Here is a 22,830-nt window from a genome sequence, read left to right as displayed (position 1 = left end):
AGAGGCAGGCTGGGAGTATGGATCGACCTGTCAATGCCCATGTTCAGCAGGGGAGCAATTACAGACTCCAGACCTTCCAGCTTCTGCATCCCACAATGACCTTGGTCTATACTCCCAAGAGGATTAAAGAATAGGAAAGCTATCAGGAAAGAGAATGGGATATGGAGTTCTGGTGGTGGGAAATGTGTGGAGTTGTACCCTTCTTATCCTATGGTTTTGTCAGTGTTTCCTTTTTATAAATAATATATATTATATCAGAAAAAAAGAAAGAAAGAAACAGGGTAGGGAGTTGGGCAGTAATGTAACGGGTTAATTACAGGTGGCACAAAGCTCAAGGACTAGCATAAGGATCCCGGTTCAAGCCCCCGATTCCCCACCTGCAAGGGGGTCGCTTCACAAGCGGTGAAGCAGGTCTGCAGGTGTCTATCTTCCTCTCCCCCTCTCTGTCTTCCCTTCCTCTCTCCATTTCTCTCTGTCCTATCCAACAACGAACAACATCAACAATGGCAATAATAATAACCACAACGAGGCTACAACAATATGGGCAACAGAAAGGAGGGAAAATGGCATCCAGGAGTGGTGGATTCATGGTGCAGGCACCGAACCCAGCAATAACCCTGGAGGAAAAAAATGAATAAATTCTGTGTAGAAAAAAACTATATGAATTTTTTAAATCTAGCTAAGGGCAGGAAAAGAAAAAGAATCTGAGTTTCACCAAGCTTTTAGAAATATAAGTCATAAAATTTATGATCTTGCCAGCCTTAAAAAAAAAGAAAGAAAATTTTGATATTAATATCAAAAATTCAGAGTAAATTCTTTTCAGTGTATCACAGTGAAGGTTTCTACTATGATTAGCAGTGATAATCTTCTTTAAGAGAGAAGGCATCAAAGAGAAAGAAGAGCAGGAGGAGAAATTTATGACGAGCATATTTTTGTAGTCTCTAGAGGGAGAAGGGTGGTATCAAAAGGATGTACCAGGCCCAGCAGACAGTAGAGGCATGTTATCCAGTTCTGTCTACACCCCTGAAGACATCTGAGCTTCTGGAATGCCCTTCCCCACCCACCCACTGCCAAAAACTTCTGGCTCCAGTGCGGTGCCCTTGGCAGCCACAGAAAGGAGAACTCTGCGCCTTGCATTCCTGTGCCCATCCCTTCTCCACTAGGCAAAAGAGAGACAAGGAAATTTATTGCTGATGTTTCTGGCCATTTGTAAGGAAGAAACTGAATGAGACACTTGAAATTTCTAGTTGTTCCTCCTCACTTATTACAGCATGGATTACAGGACCGAAATCAAGAGCCCCACAAGGGATATTAAACTCGCTATTAAGGAAGTTCTTTTTTTTTTTTTTTTTGAAGCTACAGAAAGTTTATTGGAATAAACAAGTTAAGACATAGTCACCAAGGGAAGAGAAGAATAAACAGTAAAAAGGATCCATCTGTCTCATGAGTGATACAGAAGGGGGCATGCCAGCAAAGAGCTAGAACCAACTGCCTTCTGCTAGGCAGGAGTGCACTGGTTATATTCCTACAACAGAAAATGAATTTTGTAGGACATGGGGTGAAGAAGTTGTATAGCTAGCCACCCTGGCTTCAGGGCAGATTTCTGTATCATTCAATTACCTCCTATTCAATTGCCAGATATGGAAGCCTTTTCTTTTGATATTCACAATGACTAGAAGCTGACTGCTAATTTTTCACCTGTAAATGTCATAAGCCTGGGGGTTTTCACTGTCCTTACTCTGAACTGTTGTTATTCTGTCAGTCTGGCAAAGGCCTTACTTATATATATTTTTTCTTTTTAGGATTTCTAAGGAACATTTTCAACCTTTCCCTCAACAAGCTGGACAAATGTTTCACTTCTAACCATTGCCAACATTCTGGAGTACTTTGTGATCACAAAGGCAGTTCTTCCGAAAAATGTTTATGTTCCATCTTTATGCCATCTCCCTCTTTAGAGATACTGGCCATGTATAAAAAAATTGAAAAAAATCAGTTCCATGAAAATAATAAAATTTATACACATACTTATAGACATTTGACTATTCCAAAGGTCTCTAAGAATATTTTTTGTCTTTTCTGTCCTGAGGAAATCCTTCTGTTGAATTTTGTAATACAGTATTCATCGGTATTATCAGCAACTCTAATGGGCAAGTCATTCATACCTGGCTTAAATTTCGCCTATGGAAATTTCTGCTTGATGTCAGTGAAGATATTATTAACTCATGGGGGAAAATAGTAGATCTCAAGAAATGTAAGTTCCAACATGCTTCATTTCTTCCTAGTACATTTTATCATTCATTGTTCACTTGGGATAAAAAAAAAAAAATCTCCTCTGTCCTTTACATCTAGAGTCTCTGTATAATTTTATGTTGTATCTTTAGATAGTCCCTTCCTATTTGAATTGTGTATATCAGAATAACAACTGCACCAGGAAGGGTATTTGCCAGACCTACCTTATAAGAGTCATCTGCTCTGATTCTTAAAAATCATTATTGCTGGGGAGTCGGGCTGTAGCGCAGCGGGTTAAGCGCAGGTGGCGCAAAGCACAAGGACCGGCATAAGGATCCCGGTTCGAACCCCGGCTCCCCACCTGCAGGGGAGTCGCTTCACAGGCAGTGAAGCAGGTCTGCAGGTGTCTTATCTTTCTCTCCTCCTCTCTGTCTTCCCCTCCTCTCTCCATTTCTCTCTGTCCTATCCAACAACGACAACAACAATAATAACTACAACAATAAAACAACAAGGGCAACAAAAGGGAATAAATAAATAAAATAAATATTAAAAAAAATCATTATTGCTAGCTTTTCACCAGAATGCAGAGTTGGCCTTGATGATTTTTAATACCTCTGATGTCTCATTACTGGGAAAGCTACTGAGAAGGCATGGGTGGATATCATTTTCCCCAGACATTGAGAAGCATTGTCTAGAGAAAAGGTGACACCGAAAACAGTTGCGTGTTCTTAAGTAAATGCTATGAGAACCAAGCTGAGTTAGGAAATGAAACTCTATGAATTCATGAGTAAGCACTGACAAAGAAAGGCCCACATGAAAGACCAAGCAGTCAGACATGCTTAGACCCCTTGTTTTGCACAACTGATGTATATAACAGGTGTGCCATCAGGCAAGGTTTGCTAGCCCTGCCTCTAATAGTCATTGTCACCAGTCCAGTTGCTTACCCTGTAGAGTTCAAGACTTTGAAGAAGTTAGCAATTCCTTTTGCAGAGAAATTGCACCTCTGCAGGACATCTGTGAGCTTTATATCTAAATTCCTCTTTTTGAAGATGACCCACAAGAAACGTGTTTCTCTTTCCTAATTTCAAAACTGTTAATCAAAATGTAAAGTAGCTCGAAAAATCTTCCCGTTTATAGCAGGTCCTCAAGTAACATTGTTTTCAGTCAATGCTGTATCATTATAACATTGATGAGGAAGAGAAAACAATCCCCTACAGTCCGCTTTTCTATATACTAAAGTCACAGTTCCCAAGAACCAAATAATAATATTATGTTGGTATGCTTCTAGTTCTGCTTCTGGAATCCCTTCTGTTACATTGCTTGATGTTGTGGTCTATTTACATGGTCATTCTGTTACCTTGGTTTGGTCTCACTCCCCCTGCTTCGGGCAGATTTTGGTTTAGTCCTTGCCTTTTCAAGCTTCTTGCTTCTCCCCGCTCCCCCCCCCCCCATCCTAGGTACTTCCTGGGTTCCTGATGTTGCCACTGGAGGAAAAGGATGCAGGACAGAATGAGGTTGTGATTAGATTAGATTAGATTAGGTTTTTGAACCATTAGCTCATGAATAAAGAAATACTGCTTCTCCGCTCAGCCATGTGTCCCTGGTTGTCTGTCTCCCACCGCGAAGCTAGCCCGGCATACTGGCAACGTGAACTCTGATTGACAATATTAAGTAAGGACTTCATATATTTAGTCATGTAGTTTACAACATCCAGTCTTCAGAGACACTGGACATTTACCTATTTAGAAATAGTCCCTAGATGGAAAGCATTTGGAAAGGGTCTTATTGGGCAACATTTATTGACTTGTGTAAGAAAAGATAAGGTAGAATTCATGCTTTTTGAAAACTAAATTAGCACACAATTACCTCATTCTTTCCAGATCTTGAATCCTGTTCACTAGAACTTTCTTCCAGAAAACATTTCACTTTCTCAACCTTATCCATGCACTGAAAAATTGTCATTTTCTCCAGCCCATTACTGTTGTAGCACGTGTTGATTTCTTCCAGTTTCTTCACTGTGAACACCTTGGTGGTGAGTCCAATTAGGTTATTGTCTGCAGAGTGGTTGCCATCTCCCTCTGACTCCGCTTTGTAAATCAGGACACACTCATGACTTTTGATGGTGCCTTCCTCTTGACTATAAAGAAAGAAAACAAAGATGGTGGGGAGATAGCTCATCAGCAGAGCATTAGGTTTATGTGCTTGAGGACTCAGGTCCCAGAGACCCCAGGTCTAATCCCTGGTACCATTATATGCCAAACTGGTCTCTCTCTCTCTCTCTCTCTCTCTCTCTCTCTCTCTTCTTCCATTCTCCCCCCTCACTCTCATGAAAATAATAAAACTTAAAAACAAAGTAAATTCTCATCATTCACCTATTTGATGTCTAATAGAAATGACCCATGAGAATTTAGAAGTCTCTTCTACTTAAACTGGAGAATACATAATAAAGAACAGAAATACTAATATTAATATTGTTTCAAATGCTAGCATTTTAAAAGAATAAAGTTTTTACTTATTTCAAAAAAATAATCAGAAACAAGCTGAAGTTTCACTGAGAGGCTAAACATTTTTCTTCATTGCAAAATGTAAGATTTAAGGGTCTAGGAGAAAGTACAGTGGTAGCACATAGGATTTGCATGCAATACAACCCAGGTTTTATCCTCAGCAACACCAGTAGCAGGAACTAAGTGACAGTCTGGTCAAAAATTAGACAAACATAAAGTAAAATTTATATTGATTGAACAGCTTAAAGATAAAAATAGATGCACGTGGATAAGTGATTGGGTAAAGAAGTTATGAGATAGGCACTCAAAGGAATACTACTCAACCCTTTAAAAAGATGAAATTGTACCTTCCACAACATAGTCCAAAGCTGAGGTGATTTTTACAAAGTAAAATAAGTCAGGATGTAAAAGACAATTACCAGATGGTTTCATTCATATGCAGAATATAAATTACCAAAGTAAGCAAAACACTACAAAAAACAACTCAAACTCTAAAATATGGGACTTGACAGAAAGAAAGAGGTATAAGAGTGGGCGATATGGGTAGAGGTTTAATTTGTTAATATGATGGCTTTGAAATTTTGGTATTAGGTTCTATGAGTCTTATACACACATAAAGGAGTAGGGCTCTACTTCCAAATATGTACAGTATTGTCAAATAATAAGAAATCACTAAAATACGAAGCTCTGGTGGTGGGAATTATGTGGAATTGTATTCCTCTTATCCTATGGTCTTGTCAATATTTCAATTTTATAAATAAATTAAATATATATATATATATATATATGCCTGTTTCATCCTACCTTTTAAAAAATGGAAATAATAAATGAAGAGAAGGAAATACAGAATTCCCTTGCCTTTTGTTCTGATCCTTGCTGAGAAGCACTTTTTGTATAAGTGGTCTGTCATACTTCCCCTGAGAATTTTGCTCCCTACTTAGACGTCATCTCCACAGGGAGTCGGGCAGTAGTGCAGTGGGTTAAACGCACGTGGCGCGAAGCTCAAGGACCGGCGTTAGGATCCAGGTTTGAACCCCTGGCTCCCCACCTGTAGGGGGGTGGCTTCACAGGCGGTGAAGCAGGTCTGCAGGTGTCTGTCTTTCTCTCCCCATATCTGTCTTCCCCTCCTCTCTCCATTTCTCTCTGTCCTATCCAACAACGACATCAATAACTACAACAATAAAACAAGGACAACAAAAAGGAATAAGTAAATATCTTTTTTTTAAAAAAGCTTAGTGCTATAGTCCCCTCCATTCTCTGCTTCCTCTGTCTCTAAATAAATATAACACATGTATCATTCAGTTGCTAGGTGGAAGTCTAAATATGTTAAATAATTAAGTCAAAACCTGTGAACTGTGTTGTTCAAAACAAACAGAAAAAGAAGTAATCTCCACCATATAAGCCATTTTCAAAATTCTTCTCTGTTTACACCTTGAAATATTTGAAGTTAGTTATTTAGTTTTAAGAAATGTGTTTCCCTCTCTTTCTCTCTCCCCCTCTGTCACCCCGTTCCCTCTCCATTTCTGGCTGTCTCTATCTAATAAATAAAGATTTAAAAAAAAAGAAAGAAATATGTTTCCTTGTAATCCTCTCTCCTAGGGAAGCTATCCAGAGCTCTTGCCTTGCATGTTTACTAGCAAATAGCTGCCAAGAAATTCAAATCCTTGCCTTTCCTTGGAATACTTGCCTTACAAGTTAAGTAATAAACATAATATCACTTTAGTACTAGAGATCTACACCTATGTATGCATCTACACATCACTTGACTATAGAAGTTGAGGGGAAGAATATTTTGAACATGAGGCAGGTTCTCACAGGAATTCCTGAGGTGCCCTGCTGGAGAGTTTGAAATGTGCTTCTACTAACTTATTCTCAATTTAAAATCATCTGTAGAAGCACATTTCAGAAACTCTCCAGCAGGGGACCTCAGGAATTCCTGTGGGAACCTGCCTCATGTTCAAAATATTCTTCCCCCCAACTTCCATAGCAGGCACAAAATTAGATCTGCAGCTGAGACAGTTTCAGAAAACTCATTATGAAATCAAGTCAAGAAATTAAAGTTAAGATTCAAGGACTTGGGGAAAAAAAAAAAAAACTCCAAACAGGACTTCAGGGCTTAAAGGGTACTTTGAATGCAGTTCAGGTTGAGGTAAGAGGCCTCAGAAGTAGACTTAATCAGGTGGAGGTGAGAATATCAACACTAGAAGACACAACCACCACACTCAGTGAATTTAAAATTCTTGAAGAGTAAAGGTTTAGGGAAAATGAGGCACTTCTCTCGGAAATAGCAGACTTTATCTGAAAGATGAACATCAGAGTTACTGAGATCCCGGAGGAAGAAGGAGGGGGAGAGATGTAGAGAACATATTCAAAGAAATTGAAACAGAGAATTTTCCATACCTGAGCAGTGTTCAAAACATAGAAATCTAAGAATGTGAACACACACTTAAATTCTTGAATCCAAAATGACACACACCAAGACACATTATAGTGAAACTACCCAATACCAGGGACAAGGGAAAAATATTTCAGGCTGCCAGGGAAAGCAAGAAAGTCACATACAAAGACAGAAAGATCAGGGTTTCATCAGAATTCTCATCACAACCCCTAGAGACAAAGGTGGGGGTGGAATGGCATATTCAACGTATTAAAAGATAAGAATTATCAGTCATGAATTCTGTATCCTGCTAAATTATCCTTCAAATGTGAGGGGTAAATAAAGATCTTTGCAAGCATTCAGAAACTGAAAGAATTTTCCACTATCAACCTTGCCTAGCAAGAAATACTGAGAGGAGTCCCACATGAAAAGAAAAAAAAAAAAGAATCCCAAGTTTTTATGTGATGATCAGTATTAGAATATATTGTTATATTCCTAGTGAACTAGGAATATAATAACAACAGGGAAAACTAAATGCAGGAAAGGGGAGAGCAAAACAGAATGACATAGTCCAATGTTGGTGAACTAAGGTCAACTTGAAAAGGACTCATAGATACTGTAAGCTAGAAACAATATTTATGATAACCACAAAATAAAATAGAACACAAAGGCAAATAGGAAACATACTTACAGTAGATAAGAACATTATAGAAAACCATCCACAGAAAATAACAAATAGAAACAAAAAGGAAAAGAGTCAACAAGAACAGAAAGCAATCTATTCTAATAGATTAAATACATTATAAAATAGTATTGACAGTATTCAAATTACCCTGAAAATTACAATAATGAGACAGACACATGGCTATTTATAGAACATATTATAATTAAAGTTTCAGAGGTTATTACTGATGATATTCATGTACAATCAGGAAGCCACATGCCAAAACAGAAGTTTAAGTTCAAAATATGTTGTTTGTTAAATATTAAGGGCTACCTATAGTTTGGTACAATTAATTTAAATCAATGTAGAAATAAAGAGAAGAATATTTGACAGATACAACAATTAAAAAAGGTAATTACCAATTATAGGAGGACATCTTAGAGTTTGGATCACTCCAGTGTAGAGTCTAAGTTTTGCCAGATAAAGGGCAGTTTTGCAGAATTCAGAACAAACCCTCAGTTCTCTGATGAAAATCTTTTACACTCATCCAAAGACTTCTGAAAAGACAAGTGTTCACTCTGAAAGGAAGTGTCCTCTCTCTCTCTCAAATAGCACTTTGAGCCCCTGTTTAAACTAATATGTCCTTGATCTCATGTTGCTCAGCTGTTGCCTTCTTAGTCAGATGGGGAAGAATATTAATTTTAGACACTAGGCTTTTCACTAGTGTCACTAGGCTCCATTTCAGAGGTCAGGTAAGGAGAGGACTAACTGAACAGTGGATGAAATATCACCTTCATCTTTCCCTCTCTTCAGTGTGGCAATACTCTCAGAATTACAAAACTGTATTTGTGTCATATCCTCTACCTTTCTTCCTTTTTCTGACTTAGGATGATTTACATGCTCTTCCCCAACAGAAGTATTAAGGCTGAGGGAACCCCACAACGACAACAGTTTGCCCATCTTCCATGTTGAACATATCAAACAAGAATATGTTAGGTCTTCTGAAGACTCAGAAATGTTTAAGAGTCGGGAGCCGGGCTGTAGCACAGCGGGCTAAGCACAGGTGGCGCAAAGCACAAGGACCGGCATAAGGATCCCGGTTGGAGCCCCGGCTTCCCACCTGCAGGGGAGTCGCTTCACAGGCAGTGAAGCAGGTCTGCAGGTGTCTCTCTTTCTCTCCTCCTCTCTGTCTTCCCCTCCTATCTCCATTTCTCTCTGTCGTATCCAACAATGACAACAACAATAATAACTACAACAATAAAACAAGAAGGGCAACAAAGGGAATAAATAAATATTAAAAAAAAAATGTTTAAGAGTCGGGTGGTAGCTTAGTGGGTTAAGCGCACGTGATTCTAAGCTCAAGGACCGGTGTAAAGAACCCAGTTCGAGCCCCTGGCTTCCCCACCTGCAGGGGAGTCCCTGCACAGGCGGTGAAGCATGTCTGTAGGTGTCTTTCTCTCCCCCTCTCTGCCTTCCCCTCCTCTCTCTGTCCTATCCAACAACAATGACATCAATAACTACAACAATAAAACAACAAGGGAAACTAAAGGGAATAAATAAATATTTTTTAAAAAGAACTGTTTAATTTCCTCTATTTTTTGTAATATTTATAACATGTGGTTAGCCAAAGGCAGTCATCAAAGAATTGGAATTATTAAAAAAATCATAATAAATAAAAGGCTGGCTTTTCATGTACTCTCCTAAGCCTTCCATCACAAGAGAATCCATATCAGAGAGCTGGGAGGATAGCATAAAGTATATGCAAAAACACTTTCATGCCTGGGATGCTGAAGTCTCAGATTCAATCCCTAGCACCACCATTAACAGACCTTAGCAGCAACCTGGAAAAGAAGGAGGAGGAGGAGGAGGGGGAGGGGGAGGGGAGGAGGAGAAAGAGAAGGAGAGGAAGAGGAGAGAGAGAAGAAGGAGGAGGAGGAGGAGGAGAAAGAGGAGGAGAAAGAATAGAATTCACATGCAAACAGCCTTTTTCCTCTCTAATTTAACAGTGATACATTCCTAAATTAAGTAACATAAACCTAGAACTATGAGTATAGACTATTCTACAAATCTTTTAAGTCCTAAAAAATTTTCACATATAGAGTCTTCACTGACTACTGATTTTACTAATATCAACCTTTAATGTTTTGTTTTTCAAAAACTTCAAGTTCTCTTTTTTAATTCAGATCAATGCATTCCATATAAGATAAAAAATACATGCTTCCATTCTTAGTAGCACAGAAACAATTATAACAACTTTAAAAATATATATATTTTATTTATTTATTTTCCCTTTTGTTGCCGTTGTTTTGTTGTAGTTATTATTATTGTTGTTGTTGATATCATTGTTAGGACAGAGAGAAATGGAGAGAGGAGGGGAAGACAGAGAGTGAGAAAGATAGACACCTGCAGACTTGCTTTACCGCCTGTGAAGTGACTCCCCTGCAGGTGGGGAGCTGGGGGCTGGAACCTGGATCCTGATGCCAGTCCGCGCTTAACCCACTGCACTAACGTCAGACTCTTCTTTTTAAAGTAGAACTTGAGTAACTAGGATTAGAGAACTTTACTGGTCAGGAAGAGTAGCTAAGCAAAGAGTATATAATACTACAATCCAAGTGTCAAAGACATCTAATAATGAATATTTGTTAATGACCAATTATGAGGGGGTAGGTAGCATAATGGTTATGCAAAGAGACTCCCATGCCTGAGGCTCTAGAGTTCCAGGTTCAATCCTCTACACCACCATAAGCCAGAGCTAAGCTGTGCTTTGGTAAAAAAAAAAAAAAAAAAAAAAAATTAACAAAATTGAAATGGATAACTAGAACTGATTTAAATGTACCCATTTTTCTTATAACTATGTGTGAGAACTATGACAGGATGACAAATCACCCCCCCCACAAAAAAAATAGAGCTTATAGGGATGGACAGGGTGGTGACACACCTAGTTGAATGCACATGGTAATATGAGCAAGGACCCAGGTTCAAACCCCTGGTCCCCAACTCTAGGAGGAAAGCTTCATTAGCTGTGAAATCGTTTTTTTTTCTCTTTCTCTCTCTTTCTCTTCCATTCTTCTTCCTCCCTTTCCCTCTCAACTTATCTATTTCTATCCAATACATAATAAATAAGCAAAATATTTTATTTAAAAAAAGAAAGAGAGCATATTAATATCGGATGGTTTGACCATCCAGACTATCTGTTCCCTCCATGCCAACAAATCTGTAGCAAGCTCTGATGAGCCAAAGTCAACAGACTGCTCTTCCCATTCTTTTCTTAATAATTATTTTTTAATTTTAGAAGGGTAAGTTTAGACTAACAAAAAAGGTAAAAAAAAAAAAAAATGTAATGTATAGACTTTCTTTATCTCCCATACTCAGTTTCCCCTATTTCAACATCTTCCTAGATATGAAATACTTGTTACAATTTGTGAACCAGAGAAAATATAATATTATTAATGAAAATCTGAGGGGTAGATAGCACAATGGTTATGCAAACAGACTCTCATGCCTGAGGCTCCAAAGTCCCAGGTTCAATCCCCCACACCACTATAAACCAGAGCTGAACAGTGCTCTGGTTAAAAAAAAAAAAAAAAAAGAAAAAGAAAATCTACCTACCTTTTATAAATCAAAATTTCCATTCATAATAGGTTGGGTGTGAATGTGTGAAAGAAAGAAAATAGACAAAAATTAATTTCTTTTTTTTCTGACCACAGGAGAGATGGAGTAGTGCTACAAGTGTCTCATTCTCTCTCTTTCTCTCTCCCTTTCCCTCTCCCTCTTCCTCTCTCTCTCTCTAAAAAAAAAAAGTCAGCTGGAAATAATACAGTCATGTAGGCACAAAGTTCCAGTTATAACAGTTATAACACCAGTGGCAAAAAAAGGAAACAGCTTTGCATAGATGCATTAAGAACAATATGTACTGTTTGGCATTCAAACCAAGCCAGAAAGTCCTGGCAATTTCTATTTGTATGAAGCATTTTGAATGTTTCCAAAGCAGCATGACCTCTTGAACATTTACACACCGAAGTGGAGCAACTTTTACATATATCAAAATGTGAGTGGACGGTATTGTTATTATTAATGCTACTACTGACATTTCTTCATTTCAAAAAGTACCATGAGTGTGACCCATAAAAGCAAAAATTGACAAATTGCACTTCATCAAAATTCAAGATATTTTCTACTAAAAAGATACCATATGGAGTTAAGATAAGGTAGGTTCATGTAAAGACTTGGAAGAAATACTGTAGAATCACATACATGATAAAGACCTTTTATCCTGAATATACAACAAACTCTTAAAAGCCCATTGTTAGGAACTCCAGTGGTGCTAATGTGTGTGCTCAACCAAGTTCACCACTGCCCAGCCCTTTGAATAGCTATCTTATCAAAGAAGATATAGCAATGAGTAGGTAATAAGATGTTCAAAATGTTCAAAACAGTCATCAAGTAGATACGGGCTAAAGTCACAATAAAATAGCATTTCACTAGAAAAAATACTAAAAAAAATTATAATAAAGAAAACAGTGGAAAGCAAATGTTGGCAGGGATGTGGAGCAATTTGACATCTGGTCACATGATTATGAGAATATAAAATGGGGCAGATGTTTCTGGAAAACTGGCAGTTTCTTTAAAAAGTTCTGTCCCATATGACCTAGCAATTTTTCTGCTAGGTGTCTTCCCACAAAAAATAAAAAGATGAACACACAAAGCCTTATTCACTGAGTATTCCTAACAGCATTACTCATAGCCTCTTCAATCTAAAACAACCCAAATGTCTACCAATTAGTTTGATAAATATATATATAATATATACTGTCATATATAGAGTACTATTCAACAAATTTCTTCATATAATAAATGTTGATTCCTGACTATAACTTGATAAACAGAAACTTTATGCTAAGTGAATAAAAGTCTGAAAAAAATGACATATGGTCGCATTTATAGGGAATGTCCAGAAAAGGCAAATCTTTAGACTCAAAAAGTAGAATTAGTTGGCATGTAAAGCTGTGATCTGGGCCATGGATTAATAAATAAAGTCTTATTGGGATGATCAAAATGTTCAAACACTACCATGATGTGGTCTGGGAGGTGGTACAGTGGCTAAAGCATTAGACTCTCAAGCATGAGGTCCTGAGTTCAATCTCTGACAACACATGTACCAAAGTGATGTCTGGTTCTTTCTCCCTCTCCTCCTATCTTTCTCATTAATAAATAAAATCTTTAAAAAAAAAAACTACCATGACAATGATTGCAAAGTTCTTTCTGGCATAACAAGGAGCTGAAGTCTCACCCTGTATTTTTCTTGCCCAGTTTCTAGAATCTGCCATTCCTTGAAGGACCCCTTCAGGAAAAGAATATTTCAAAATCAAGACTAGGATGTGGAATGCCATTTCTTCTAATACATTCAATGGACAGAGCTTATTTCTAAGGATGGGATGGGACACAGTCTTTTGGTGGTGGGAACGGTGTTTATGTACACTCCTATTAATTTAAAAAAAAGAAATATATATATGCTAAATCATGAATTCATACTTATCCATTTCTAATCCCAGCCCCAATACTAAGGATTCCTTCTGTCTCCCAATCCCATATACAAATTCTTCTTCCTTAATCTTTTAGCCTAAAAATGAAAAAACAAAACAAAATGCTTGCCATAAGATGAAATTCATGCTACTGTGTAACTGTTCCAAACAACTGACAAAGTCCAAGATAGTTCATAGCCAATTTTTAAAAATCTCACTCCTGCAGCACAAAATGTCATTTCCTAACTTTAAGAACTGAAAGAAGGATATATTTATGTTTACATTCTCAGGGATTCTTTTTTACCCTCTAGACTGGAAATGAATTTCAAGATCTAGGAGAGAGGCTTATCATAGTCACAAGGCATGAAATTACAGCCATGCCAAAGTCCAAGTCATGCTTTTCTGACCTAATATCAAATATTGGTTTGCTTTTTCAAGAGGGTAAGGTTCAGAAGAGAAATTTTCCATGGGGAAAATGACTGCAATAAGGCGGATATTGAGGACTGATGGAAGATGGATTGAAAACTTCATACACTCTCTGAGAAGTGCTGTTTTCTCTGAAAGGTAAAAGTTCTGAGACAAGGGAGGTTAGTGGTAGAGCACACGCCTTGTATACATGAGACCCTAGATTAGATCCAGGAATCATATACAAACAAGAAGGACACCATAAACATCATAAATGGCTGAGTGGTACTTTGGTTGATTTCTCTATTTTAAAAAAAGAACAAATAAATAATTTTTCTTTCTATTTTAATTGACAGAGAGAAATTGAGAGGGGAAGAAGAAATAGAGGGAGAGAGAGAGACACCTGCAAACCTGCTTCACCACTCATGAAGCATTCCACCCTGCCCTCTAAATAAGTTATTTAAAAAAGAAAAGGCAAGGGGAGTCAGGAGGTAGCGCATTGGGTTAAGCGCATGTGGCGCGAAGCGCAAGGACGGGTGTAAAGATCCTGGTTCAAGCCCTCGGCTCCCCACCTGCAGGGAGTCGCTTCACAGGAGGTGAAGCAGGTCTGCAAGTGTCTATCTTTCTCTCCCCCTCTCTGTCTTCCCCTCCTCTCTCCATTTCTCTCTGTCCTATCCAATGATGATGATGTCAATTACAACAATAAAAACAACAAGGGCAACAAAAGGGAATGAATAAATAAATAAATAAATAAGAATGTTAACAACAACAACAAAAAAGGCAAAAATCACATCAGTAGGTAGAAAAATCAATTGTGTTATAATCAATATTCATAAAAGGTTATTAGTTTTATTTTATATGTTTAAATTTGTTTAGTAATTCAAAAGAACAATAGCATAATAATGTCTTGAGTTTTGGGGAATAACTCAATTTGACTATTGGGCACTAACATTTTCCTGTATTTCTGATTGTTAATGTTTTATTTTCAGGATTTTCACATCTATGGTTATTGAATGAGATCACCTCACAATTTTCCCTTAAAAATATTTTTTGGATTTAAGGATACATGTCTCTAAATATTGCCTTAGTCACATCTCTCAAGCTGAAAATATGTACCAATCTGTATTATTTCGCTCAAAATATTTGATTTCCATTCTGACTTCTTTGACTCATCTAGAATTTTTCTTACTCTGCAGAGTCTCTCTCTCTCTCTCTCTCTCTCTCTCTCTCTCTCTCTTTCTTTTCCTGCACCTCTACCAAGTCCTTGGGGACTCTTCTCACTCAAGACTTAAGGACTCTTCTCACTCAAGACTTAAATGAGTTCATGACTTAAGATAAAGATAAGTATGGAATGACCCCACTCATCAACAGAAGTTGAGAAAGAAGAACAGAAAGGGAAACTAAAAGCAGGATTTGACTAAATCTGGAGTAGGGCACCAAAGTAAAAACCCTGGGGTGAGGGTAAGGGTGGACATCCAGCTTCCCTGGGGCGGTGGGGGGTGGGGGGGGATGGGATGGGACACAGTCATTTGGCGGTGAGAATGGTGTTTATGTACATTCCTATTAATTTGTAGTCATATAAATCACTAATTAATTAATATGAAAGAGGAAAAATTGATTGTGTGTCTCAAACTTCTTAAAGCACAGACTGAATCTTTTTTTAATACATAGGGTGAGTCTCTGATATGTTGACTCTCTCAAAAGCCTAGACCAGAGAGAACAGAAGCAACCTGTGGCACAGCCATATACAACATGTTGAGTATTATATAGAAAATCCTAACAAAGGGACTTTTCAAAGTTAACCCAATTACCAAATAATAATTATTATTTACCAAACAATAATTTAATAATACAGCAATAACTATCCATTCTCTTCTTGAACCCTAGACACAGGAACCTCACATTTCCACTATAGAGCCTATATTTCCCCCAGTCCTAGAACTTTAGGGTGGGGTGCACTTTCCCACATGCTTCTCTCAATTCATACCAAATAATATTGCATCCGCCGATCCCAACCTAATCAACACAATGAGTGCCACCTCAGCATGCTTCATTTCAGACTGTATCTGGAGACTTCACGTATGGAATGACAACCCTTCAGCCTCATTACTCGGGTGAGACCTTTCCTTTCATAGTATTCTCTAATTCCATTGCAGGTGTTTCACTTCCTAACAAAGTCCCAAAACCTAGATATAGACCAGGTCCCATGAGATAGAGCATATGTTCACACGTATCCATAAACTAGGGCAAAATATATACCTGAAAGCAAAAGTACACAATAGTCTGCAGTGAGTGCCCCCCCAACACTTAATCTGCACTATTCCAGGCTTTAGGTCCATAATTGCTCAACAATTTGGCTTTGTATGTTAACTCTCTTTTCAGCCACCAGGTTCTGAATGCCAGCATGATGCCGACCAGACTTCCCTGGACAGACGACCCCACCAATGTGTCCTGGAGCTCTGCTTCCCCAGAGCCCCACCCTACTAGGGAAAGAGAGAGGCAGACTGGGAGTATGCTGGCACTCATGTGGAGTGCCTCCAACCAGAAGGTAAGCCACTGGCTTCTTCATCGCAAGTTCTAGGGACTCTGCAATGCAGTAAGAATGCTGAGAGACCCTAATATGAACCTCTAGTTTATTCAGAGTAAAACACAAGGCTTTTTTTAAAATTTTATTTATTTATTCCCTTTTGTTGCCCTTGTTGTTTTATTGTTGTAGTTATTATTGTTGTTGTCATCGTTGTTGGATAGGACAGAGAGAAATGGAGAGAGGAGGGGAAGACAGAGAGGAGGAGAGAAAGATAGACACCTGCAGACCTGCTTCACTGCCTGTGAAGCGACTCCCCTGCAGGTGGGGAGCCGGGGTTCGAACCGGGATCCTTATGCCGGTCCTTGTGCTTTGCGCCACCTGCGCTTAACCCGCTGCGCTACAGCCCAACTCCCAAAACACAAGGCTTTATAGCAAACAGAACAAAGCACATTTTTCACATATATCAGAAATTACAGGTTTCTTAAAGGTCAACTTACCCCTATGGTGGTGAGGGGTAGGAATGACAAGAATTGATGTGATACCAAAAGGTCAAGGTAATTGTTTTCCATGCGGGCATCTTAATTATCCAAAGATATTAAGAAAAACATATTGGCTATACCAGTAGAATTAGATGTAACAGAAAGAGACAAGGCTTGATGTAAATCATAGATATCAAAATCAAGGAAATAGATCTGGGGTTCTCATTGCAAGGTACTGGCAAGGGTGTATGATAGAGTGTGTTCTCCTATATGATCAAAAGGTGAACTTATAGTGAATGTGTGAACTCTGAATAACTATAGTGAACTTTGAGTGAACCCTCAAGCAGGCAGCCATTTGGCCTGCTAGCAAGGGGAACTAAGTGTGAGAGGCTTGTAGGCTTTCTGTGGGCTTGAGAGGCTAACAAGGGGAAACTGAGTCAGGGAGGCTTTCCCTCTTGGCTCATCCCCTATAAGGGAGAGACTAATAAGTGGGGTATATTTTCCAGACCTCCATCCAAGGATGGGAGAGCTCCCTAAGCTCTACCAAGCTTTCACATAGTCCTACAGGAGTATAGATCGGCCAGTCAACACCCATGTTCAGTGGGGAAGCAATTACAGAAGCCAGACTTTCAACCTTCTGCAACCCACAATGACCTTGGGTCCATACTCCCAGAGGGGTAAAGAATGGGAATGCTATCAGGGTAGGGGATGGGATACAGAGATCTGGTGGTGGGAATTGTGTGGAGTTGTACCCCTCCTATCCTATGGTTTTGTTAATGTCTCCTTTTTAAAATAAATAAATAAAATTTAAAAATATACATTAAAAGAGGAATTAAAAAGAAAAAAAAATGAGTTCATGACTTCAAGAGCCAGCCTCTACGCAGGTGGATTGTAAAGGCAAGTTGAAAATCCACAGGCAGCCACACTTCTGCTGAGAAAGGCACTTTTAGAATATTTGTCTCCTGGCTCTTGCTGAGTGGCAAAAGACTATCCCACATCTTACACCAATATTCATAAGGGATGATCTACTTGTGGTTTATAATTACTATGGGGTGTTAACATTTGAGATGTCAGCTTAATAGATCAAAGATCTGTCAGGGGGCCAGGTGATGGCACACTTGGTTGAGCATACATGGTTCCAGGCACAAGGACCCAGGTTCAAGCCTCTGCTCCCCACCTGCTCCCCACCTGCTCCCCACCTGCCCCCCACCTGCAGAGGGCAGAGGGGAAGCTTCACAAATGTTGAAGCAGTGCTGCAGGTCTTGCAGGTCTCTCTCTCTTTCTATCTCTCCTCCAAATCTCTCCCACCCCTTTCAGCTCCTCTCTGACTCTATAATAAATAAAGAGTTTTCTTAAAAAAGAATATTACATAAAAATAATAATGTGTAGGTTTGAATCTCCCAGAAGGCCACACGGGCACCTCAGGGAAAGCTTCAGTGTTGTGACACTTTTCCTCATTCCTGCCTCTCTCCTCCTATCTGAAAAATCCAAAGTTGTGAGAAGCCCTGACAATGATGGCACGGTGATGATGATAATGATGATGATTCCAATAGTGGCAGCTGAAACTTAGATCTGTATTCCTGCTAAAGCCAACTACAAGTGCTAAATAAAATAAAACATTGGTGAATTTTCTTAGACATACCAAGGGCATGATAAAATTGTAAGTAACTACTAATCAAGAGGAAATCCGAGTTTTTTGGGAGGTGGAGCTACGAGCAGCAGATCGCTTTCTCTCCTCTCCTGGATCAACTAGGAATACCAAAGGAGACCACCCGGGACAGAAACAAGACAGGACTAGAATGACCACAGGAACCCAGTAAATCACCGGTGAGTACAAACACGTGTGGCTGGTGACAGAGAGGAGAGAGGGGCCTAAGGAGAGATTAAGTGACTGCCAACAGTTCAGCAGTTTATCAGTTGACACACCACCTCCAGTCTGCTCCACCAACAAGGGGACAGCTGAAGGGAGGAGAGGACTCCCCAGAGACTCACCAAGTGCAACTCTGAGTCTCCATTGCTACTACCCTCAGAATATGGAGCAGCGACAGGGAGGGACACCAGGGGACAGAGATCTAAACAGGAAACCCAGAAGACCTATACCTCAGTGGCATAGCTGAGGGGCTGTGAAAGTCTCTCTGCCACACCCTGCTTTATCTCTTGGTCAAGAGTCAGTGGTTAAGCTAAGAAGCCTATTGATAGTTTAAAAGCCCTCAGGCTCCCATAGCCTACAGGGAAGGAAAAAAAAAAAAAAAAAGAAAGAGGCTTTTAAACAACTGAGCTCCAACTCAGGGATTGAAATAACTGTTAACTTCCACCGTGAAACCTTTAATTAACTTACTTGGACACAAGTCAATCCAGGCAATAGTGATCAATAATTTGAAAAGTACTGATAAAGGGAACTCATAACATAATATATAAAATGGTTAAAACAACAAGAAAAAATATTGGAGAATCGAACCAGGACAAGAGCCCAGCTAAAAGTCCTCCAGAGGGTGAAGCACAAAATAACGAGTTCAACATCCAAACATTAGCTAAGGAAATAATAACAGGAGTGAGTAAAGAATTTGAAAAAAATGTAATCAGAAATGCAGGAACAACAAATGAGAATATGGAAGAAAATTCTAATTATCTCATGGTTATTAGAGAGCTGAAAGCTGAAATCACTGAGCTAAGAAGGCAACTAGCTGAACAAGCTAAAACAGTATCAGAGCAGGGCAACAAAATAGATGAACTCCAGAAAACAGTAGAGGGCAGAGAGAATAGAATCAATGAGGCTGAAGACAGAATTAGCAAGATTGAGAATGAATTAGAAACAACTAAAAAAGAAGTAAGAGATCTCAAAAAGAGATTAAGAGATGCTGAAAACAACAACAGAGTCCTATGGGATGACTTCAAAAGAAACAATAGACGCATTATTGGCATACCAGAGGAAGAAAGAGAAGGAGAGGAAGAAAGCATTTTCCAGGCCATAGTAGCTGAAAAATTCTCTAGTCTAGACAACATCAAAGATATAAAAATTCAAGAAGCCCAGAGGGTCCCAAACAGAATTAACCCAGACCTAAAGACACCAAGACATATCATACTTAGAATGGAAAGGAATAAGGATAAAGAAAGGATCCTCAAGGCTGCAAGAGAAAAACAAAGAGTCACCTACAAAGGAAAACCCATAAGATTAGCAGCAGGCTTCTCCATACAAACACTACAGGCCAGAAGAGAATGGCAAAATATCTATCGAGTGCTCAATGAGAAAGGCTTTCAGCCAAGAATACTATATCCTGCTAGACTGTCATACAGACTAGATGGAGGCATCAAAACCTTCTCAGACAAGCAACAGTTGAAGGAATCAACAATCACCAAGCCTGCCCTGAAAGAAGTTCTGAAAGGTCTCCTATGAACAACCAGACCACCACAAATAGGACATATATCAAAACACTCTAAAACTCTACAAGAATGGTGTTAAAATATCTTCAATCTTTGATATCAATAAATGTCAATGGCCTGAATTCACCTATTAAAAGACACAGAGTAGGATGATGGATCAGAAAACACAACCCAACAATATGCTGTCTACAGGAAACCCACCTAACTCAACAAGACAAACACAGACTTAAAGTGAAAGGATGGAAAACTATCATACAAGCCAATAGCCCCCACAAAAGGGCAGGAGCATCTATTCTCATATCTGAGATGATAGACTTTAAAATAGATAAGATTAAAAAAGATAGGAATGGACACTACTTAATGCTCAGAGGATCAGTCAATCAAGAGGACTTAACAATTATTAACATCTATGCACCCAATGAGAAGCCATCTAAATACATCAAGCTTCTACTGAAAGAGCTACAGCAATATATTAACAGTAACACAATCATAGTAGGGGACTTCAGCACCCCACTCTCTCAACTTGACAGATCATCCAGGAAGAAAATCAATAAAGACATAAGGGAGCTAAATGAAGAGATAAACTAGAACTATTGGACATTTTCAGAGTCATTCATCCCAAGAAACTGGAATACACATTTTACTCAAAGCCACATGGGTCTTTCTCAAGGATAGACCATATGTTAGGCCACAAAGATAGCATCAGCCAATTCAAGAGCATTGAAACCATCCCAAGCATCTTCTCAGACCACAGTGGAATTAAACTAACACTTAACAATCAACAAAAGATTAGTAACAGTCCCAAAATGTGGAAGCTCAACAGTATACTTCTTAACAACTTCTGGGTCAAAGAGGAAATCAAGGAAGAAATCAAAATGTTTCGACAGTTCAATGAAAATGAAGACACAAGCTATCAAAATATTTGGGACACAGCTAAAGCAGTCCTAAGAGGGAAGTTCATAGCTATACAAGCACACATTAGGAAACAAAAAAAAGCACAAATAAACAGCCTGAGTGCACATCTTAAAGACCTAGAAGAAGAAGAATAAAGGAACCCTAAAGCAACGAGAAGGACAGAAATCACTAAAGTTAGGGCAGAAATAAATAACATTGAGAATAGGAAAACCACACAAAAGATCAACGAAAGTAAATGTTGGTTCTTCAAAAGAGTAAACAAAATCGACAAACCTTTAGCCAGACTCACAAAACAAAAAAGGGAGAAGACCCAAATAAATTGGATAGTAAATGAAAGAGGAGATATCACAACAGACACCGCAGAAATTCAACATATCATGAGAAGCTTCTATGAACAACTATATGCCACCAAGCTAAAGAACCTGGAAGAAATGGACGATTTCCTAGATACCTACCAACTTCCAAAACTAAGTAAAGAGGAAGTGGATAACATGAACAGGCCCATCACAGCTAATGAAATTGAAACAGTTATCAAAAGTCTCCCCAAAATTAAGTCCTGGACCAGATGGTTTTACAAATGAATTCTACAAAACTTTCAAAGAAGAACTAATACCTCTACTTTTAAAAGTCTTCCAGAAGATTGAAGACACTGGAATACTCCCTGCCAGCTTCTATGAAGCCAACATCACCCTGATACCAAAAGCAGACAGGGACACAACCAAAAAAGAAAACTACAGACCAATATGTCTGATGAACATAGATGCAAAAATATTGAACAAAATTCTAGCCAACCGGATACAGCAGTATATCAAAAAAATTGTTCATCATGACCAAGTGGGGTTTATCCCAGGCATGCAAGGTTGGTTTAATATACGTAAATCAATCAATGTGATCCACCACATCAACAAAAGCAAGACCAAAAACCACATGGTCATATCAATAGATGCAGAGAAAGCCTTTGACAAAATACAACATCCCTTTATGATCAAAACACTGCAAAAAATGGGAATAGATGGAAAATTCCTGAAGATAGTGGAGTCTATATATAGCAAACCTACAGCCAACATCATACTCAATGGTGAAAAACTGGAAGCATTTCCACTCAGATCAGGTACTAGACAGGGATGCCCACTATCACCATTACTATTCAACATAGTGTTGGAAGTTCTTGCCATAGCAATCAGGCAGGAGCAAGGAATTCAAGGAATACAGATTGGAAGAGAAGAAGTCAAACTCTCCTTATTTGCAGATGACATGATAGTATACATGGAAAAAACTAAGAAATCCAGCAAGAAGCTTTTGGAAATCATCAGGCAATACAGTAAGGTGTCAGGCTACAAAATTAACATTCAAAAGTCAGTGGCATTCCTCTATGCAAATACTGTTAGAAGAAATTGAAATCCAGAAATCAATTCCTTTTACTATAGCAACAAAAACAATAAAATATCTAGGAGTAAACCTAACCAAAGAAGTGAAAGACTTGTATACTGAAAATTATGAGTCACTACTTAAAGAAATTGAAAAAGACACAAAGAAGTGGAAAGATATTCCATGTTCATGGGTTGGAAGAATTAACATCATCAAAATGAATATATTACCCAGAGCCATACACAAATTTAATGTTATCCCCATCAAGATCCCAAGCACATTTTTTAGGAGAATAGAAAAAATGCTGTAAATGTTTATCTGGAACCAGAAAAGACCTAGAATTGCCAAAACAATCTTGAGAAAAAAGAACAGAACTAGAGGCATCACACTCCCAGATCTCAAACTGTATTATAGGGCCATTGTCATCAAAAATGCTTGGTACTGGAACATGAATATACA

At 38.6% G+C, this 22,830-nt stretch overlaps 1 protein-coding gene across 2 annotated transcripts in view; it reads right to left on the bottom strand.

The window, feature by feature from the left end:
- MYLK4 (myosin light chain kinase family member 4) overlaps nucleotides 1–22,830 on the bottom strand; it is a 135,583-nt gene that overhangs the window by 93,458 nt on the left and 19,295 nt on the right. Inside the window, exons 1-2 of one of the 2 annotated variants that reach the window (XM_060189157.1) lie at nucleotides 8,194–8,362; nucleotides 4,096–4,366 (exon numbers count right to left, since the gene is read on the bottom strand). In XM_060189157.1, coding sequence (XP_060045140.1) covers nucleotides 4,096–4,366; nucleotides 8,194–8,210 — 288 coding nt within the window. In that variant the 5' untranslated portion in view covers nucleotides 8,211–8,362. Of the gene's footprint in view, nucleotides 1–4,095; nucleotides 4,367–8,193; nucleotides 8,363–22,830 lie in introns of those variants that run through there. The other variant, XM_060189156.1, reaches the window with a different exon arrangement.

The sequence above is a fragment of the Erinaceus europaeus genome, chromosome 4 (genome assembly GCF_950295315.1).
Source record: "Erinaceus europaeus chromosome 4, mEriEur2.1, whole genome shotgun sequence".
NCBI lineage: Eukaryota > Metazoa > Chordata > Mammalia > Eulipotyphla > Erinaceidae > Erinaceus > Erinaceus europaeus.
The sequence above is the reverse complement of the archived record's forward strand: the minus strand, read 5'-3'. Positions and strand labels throughout refer to the sequence as shown.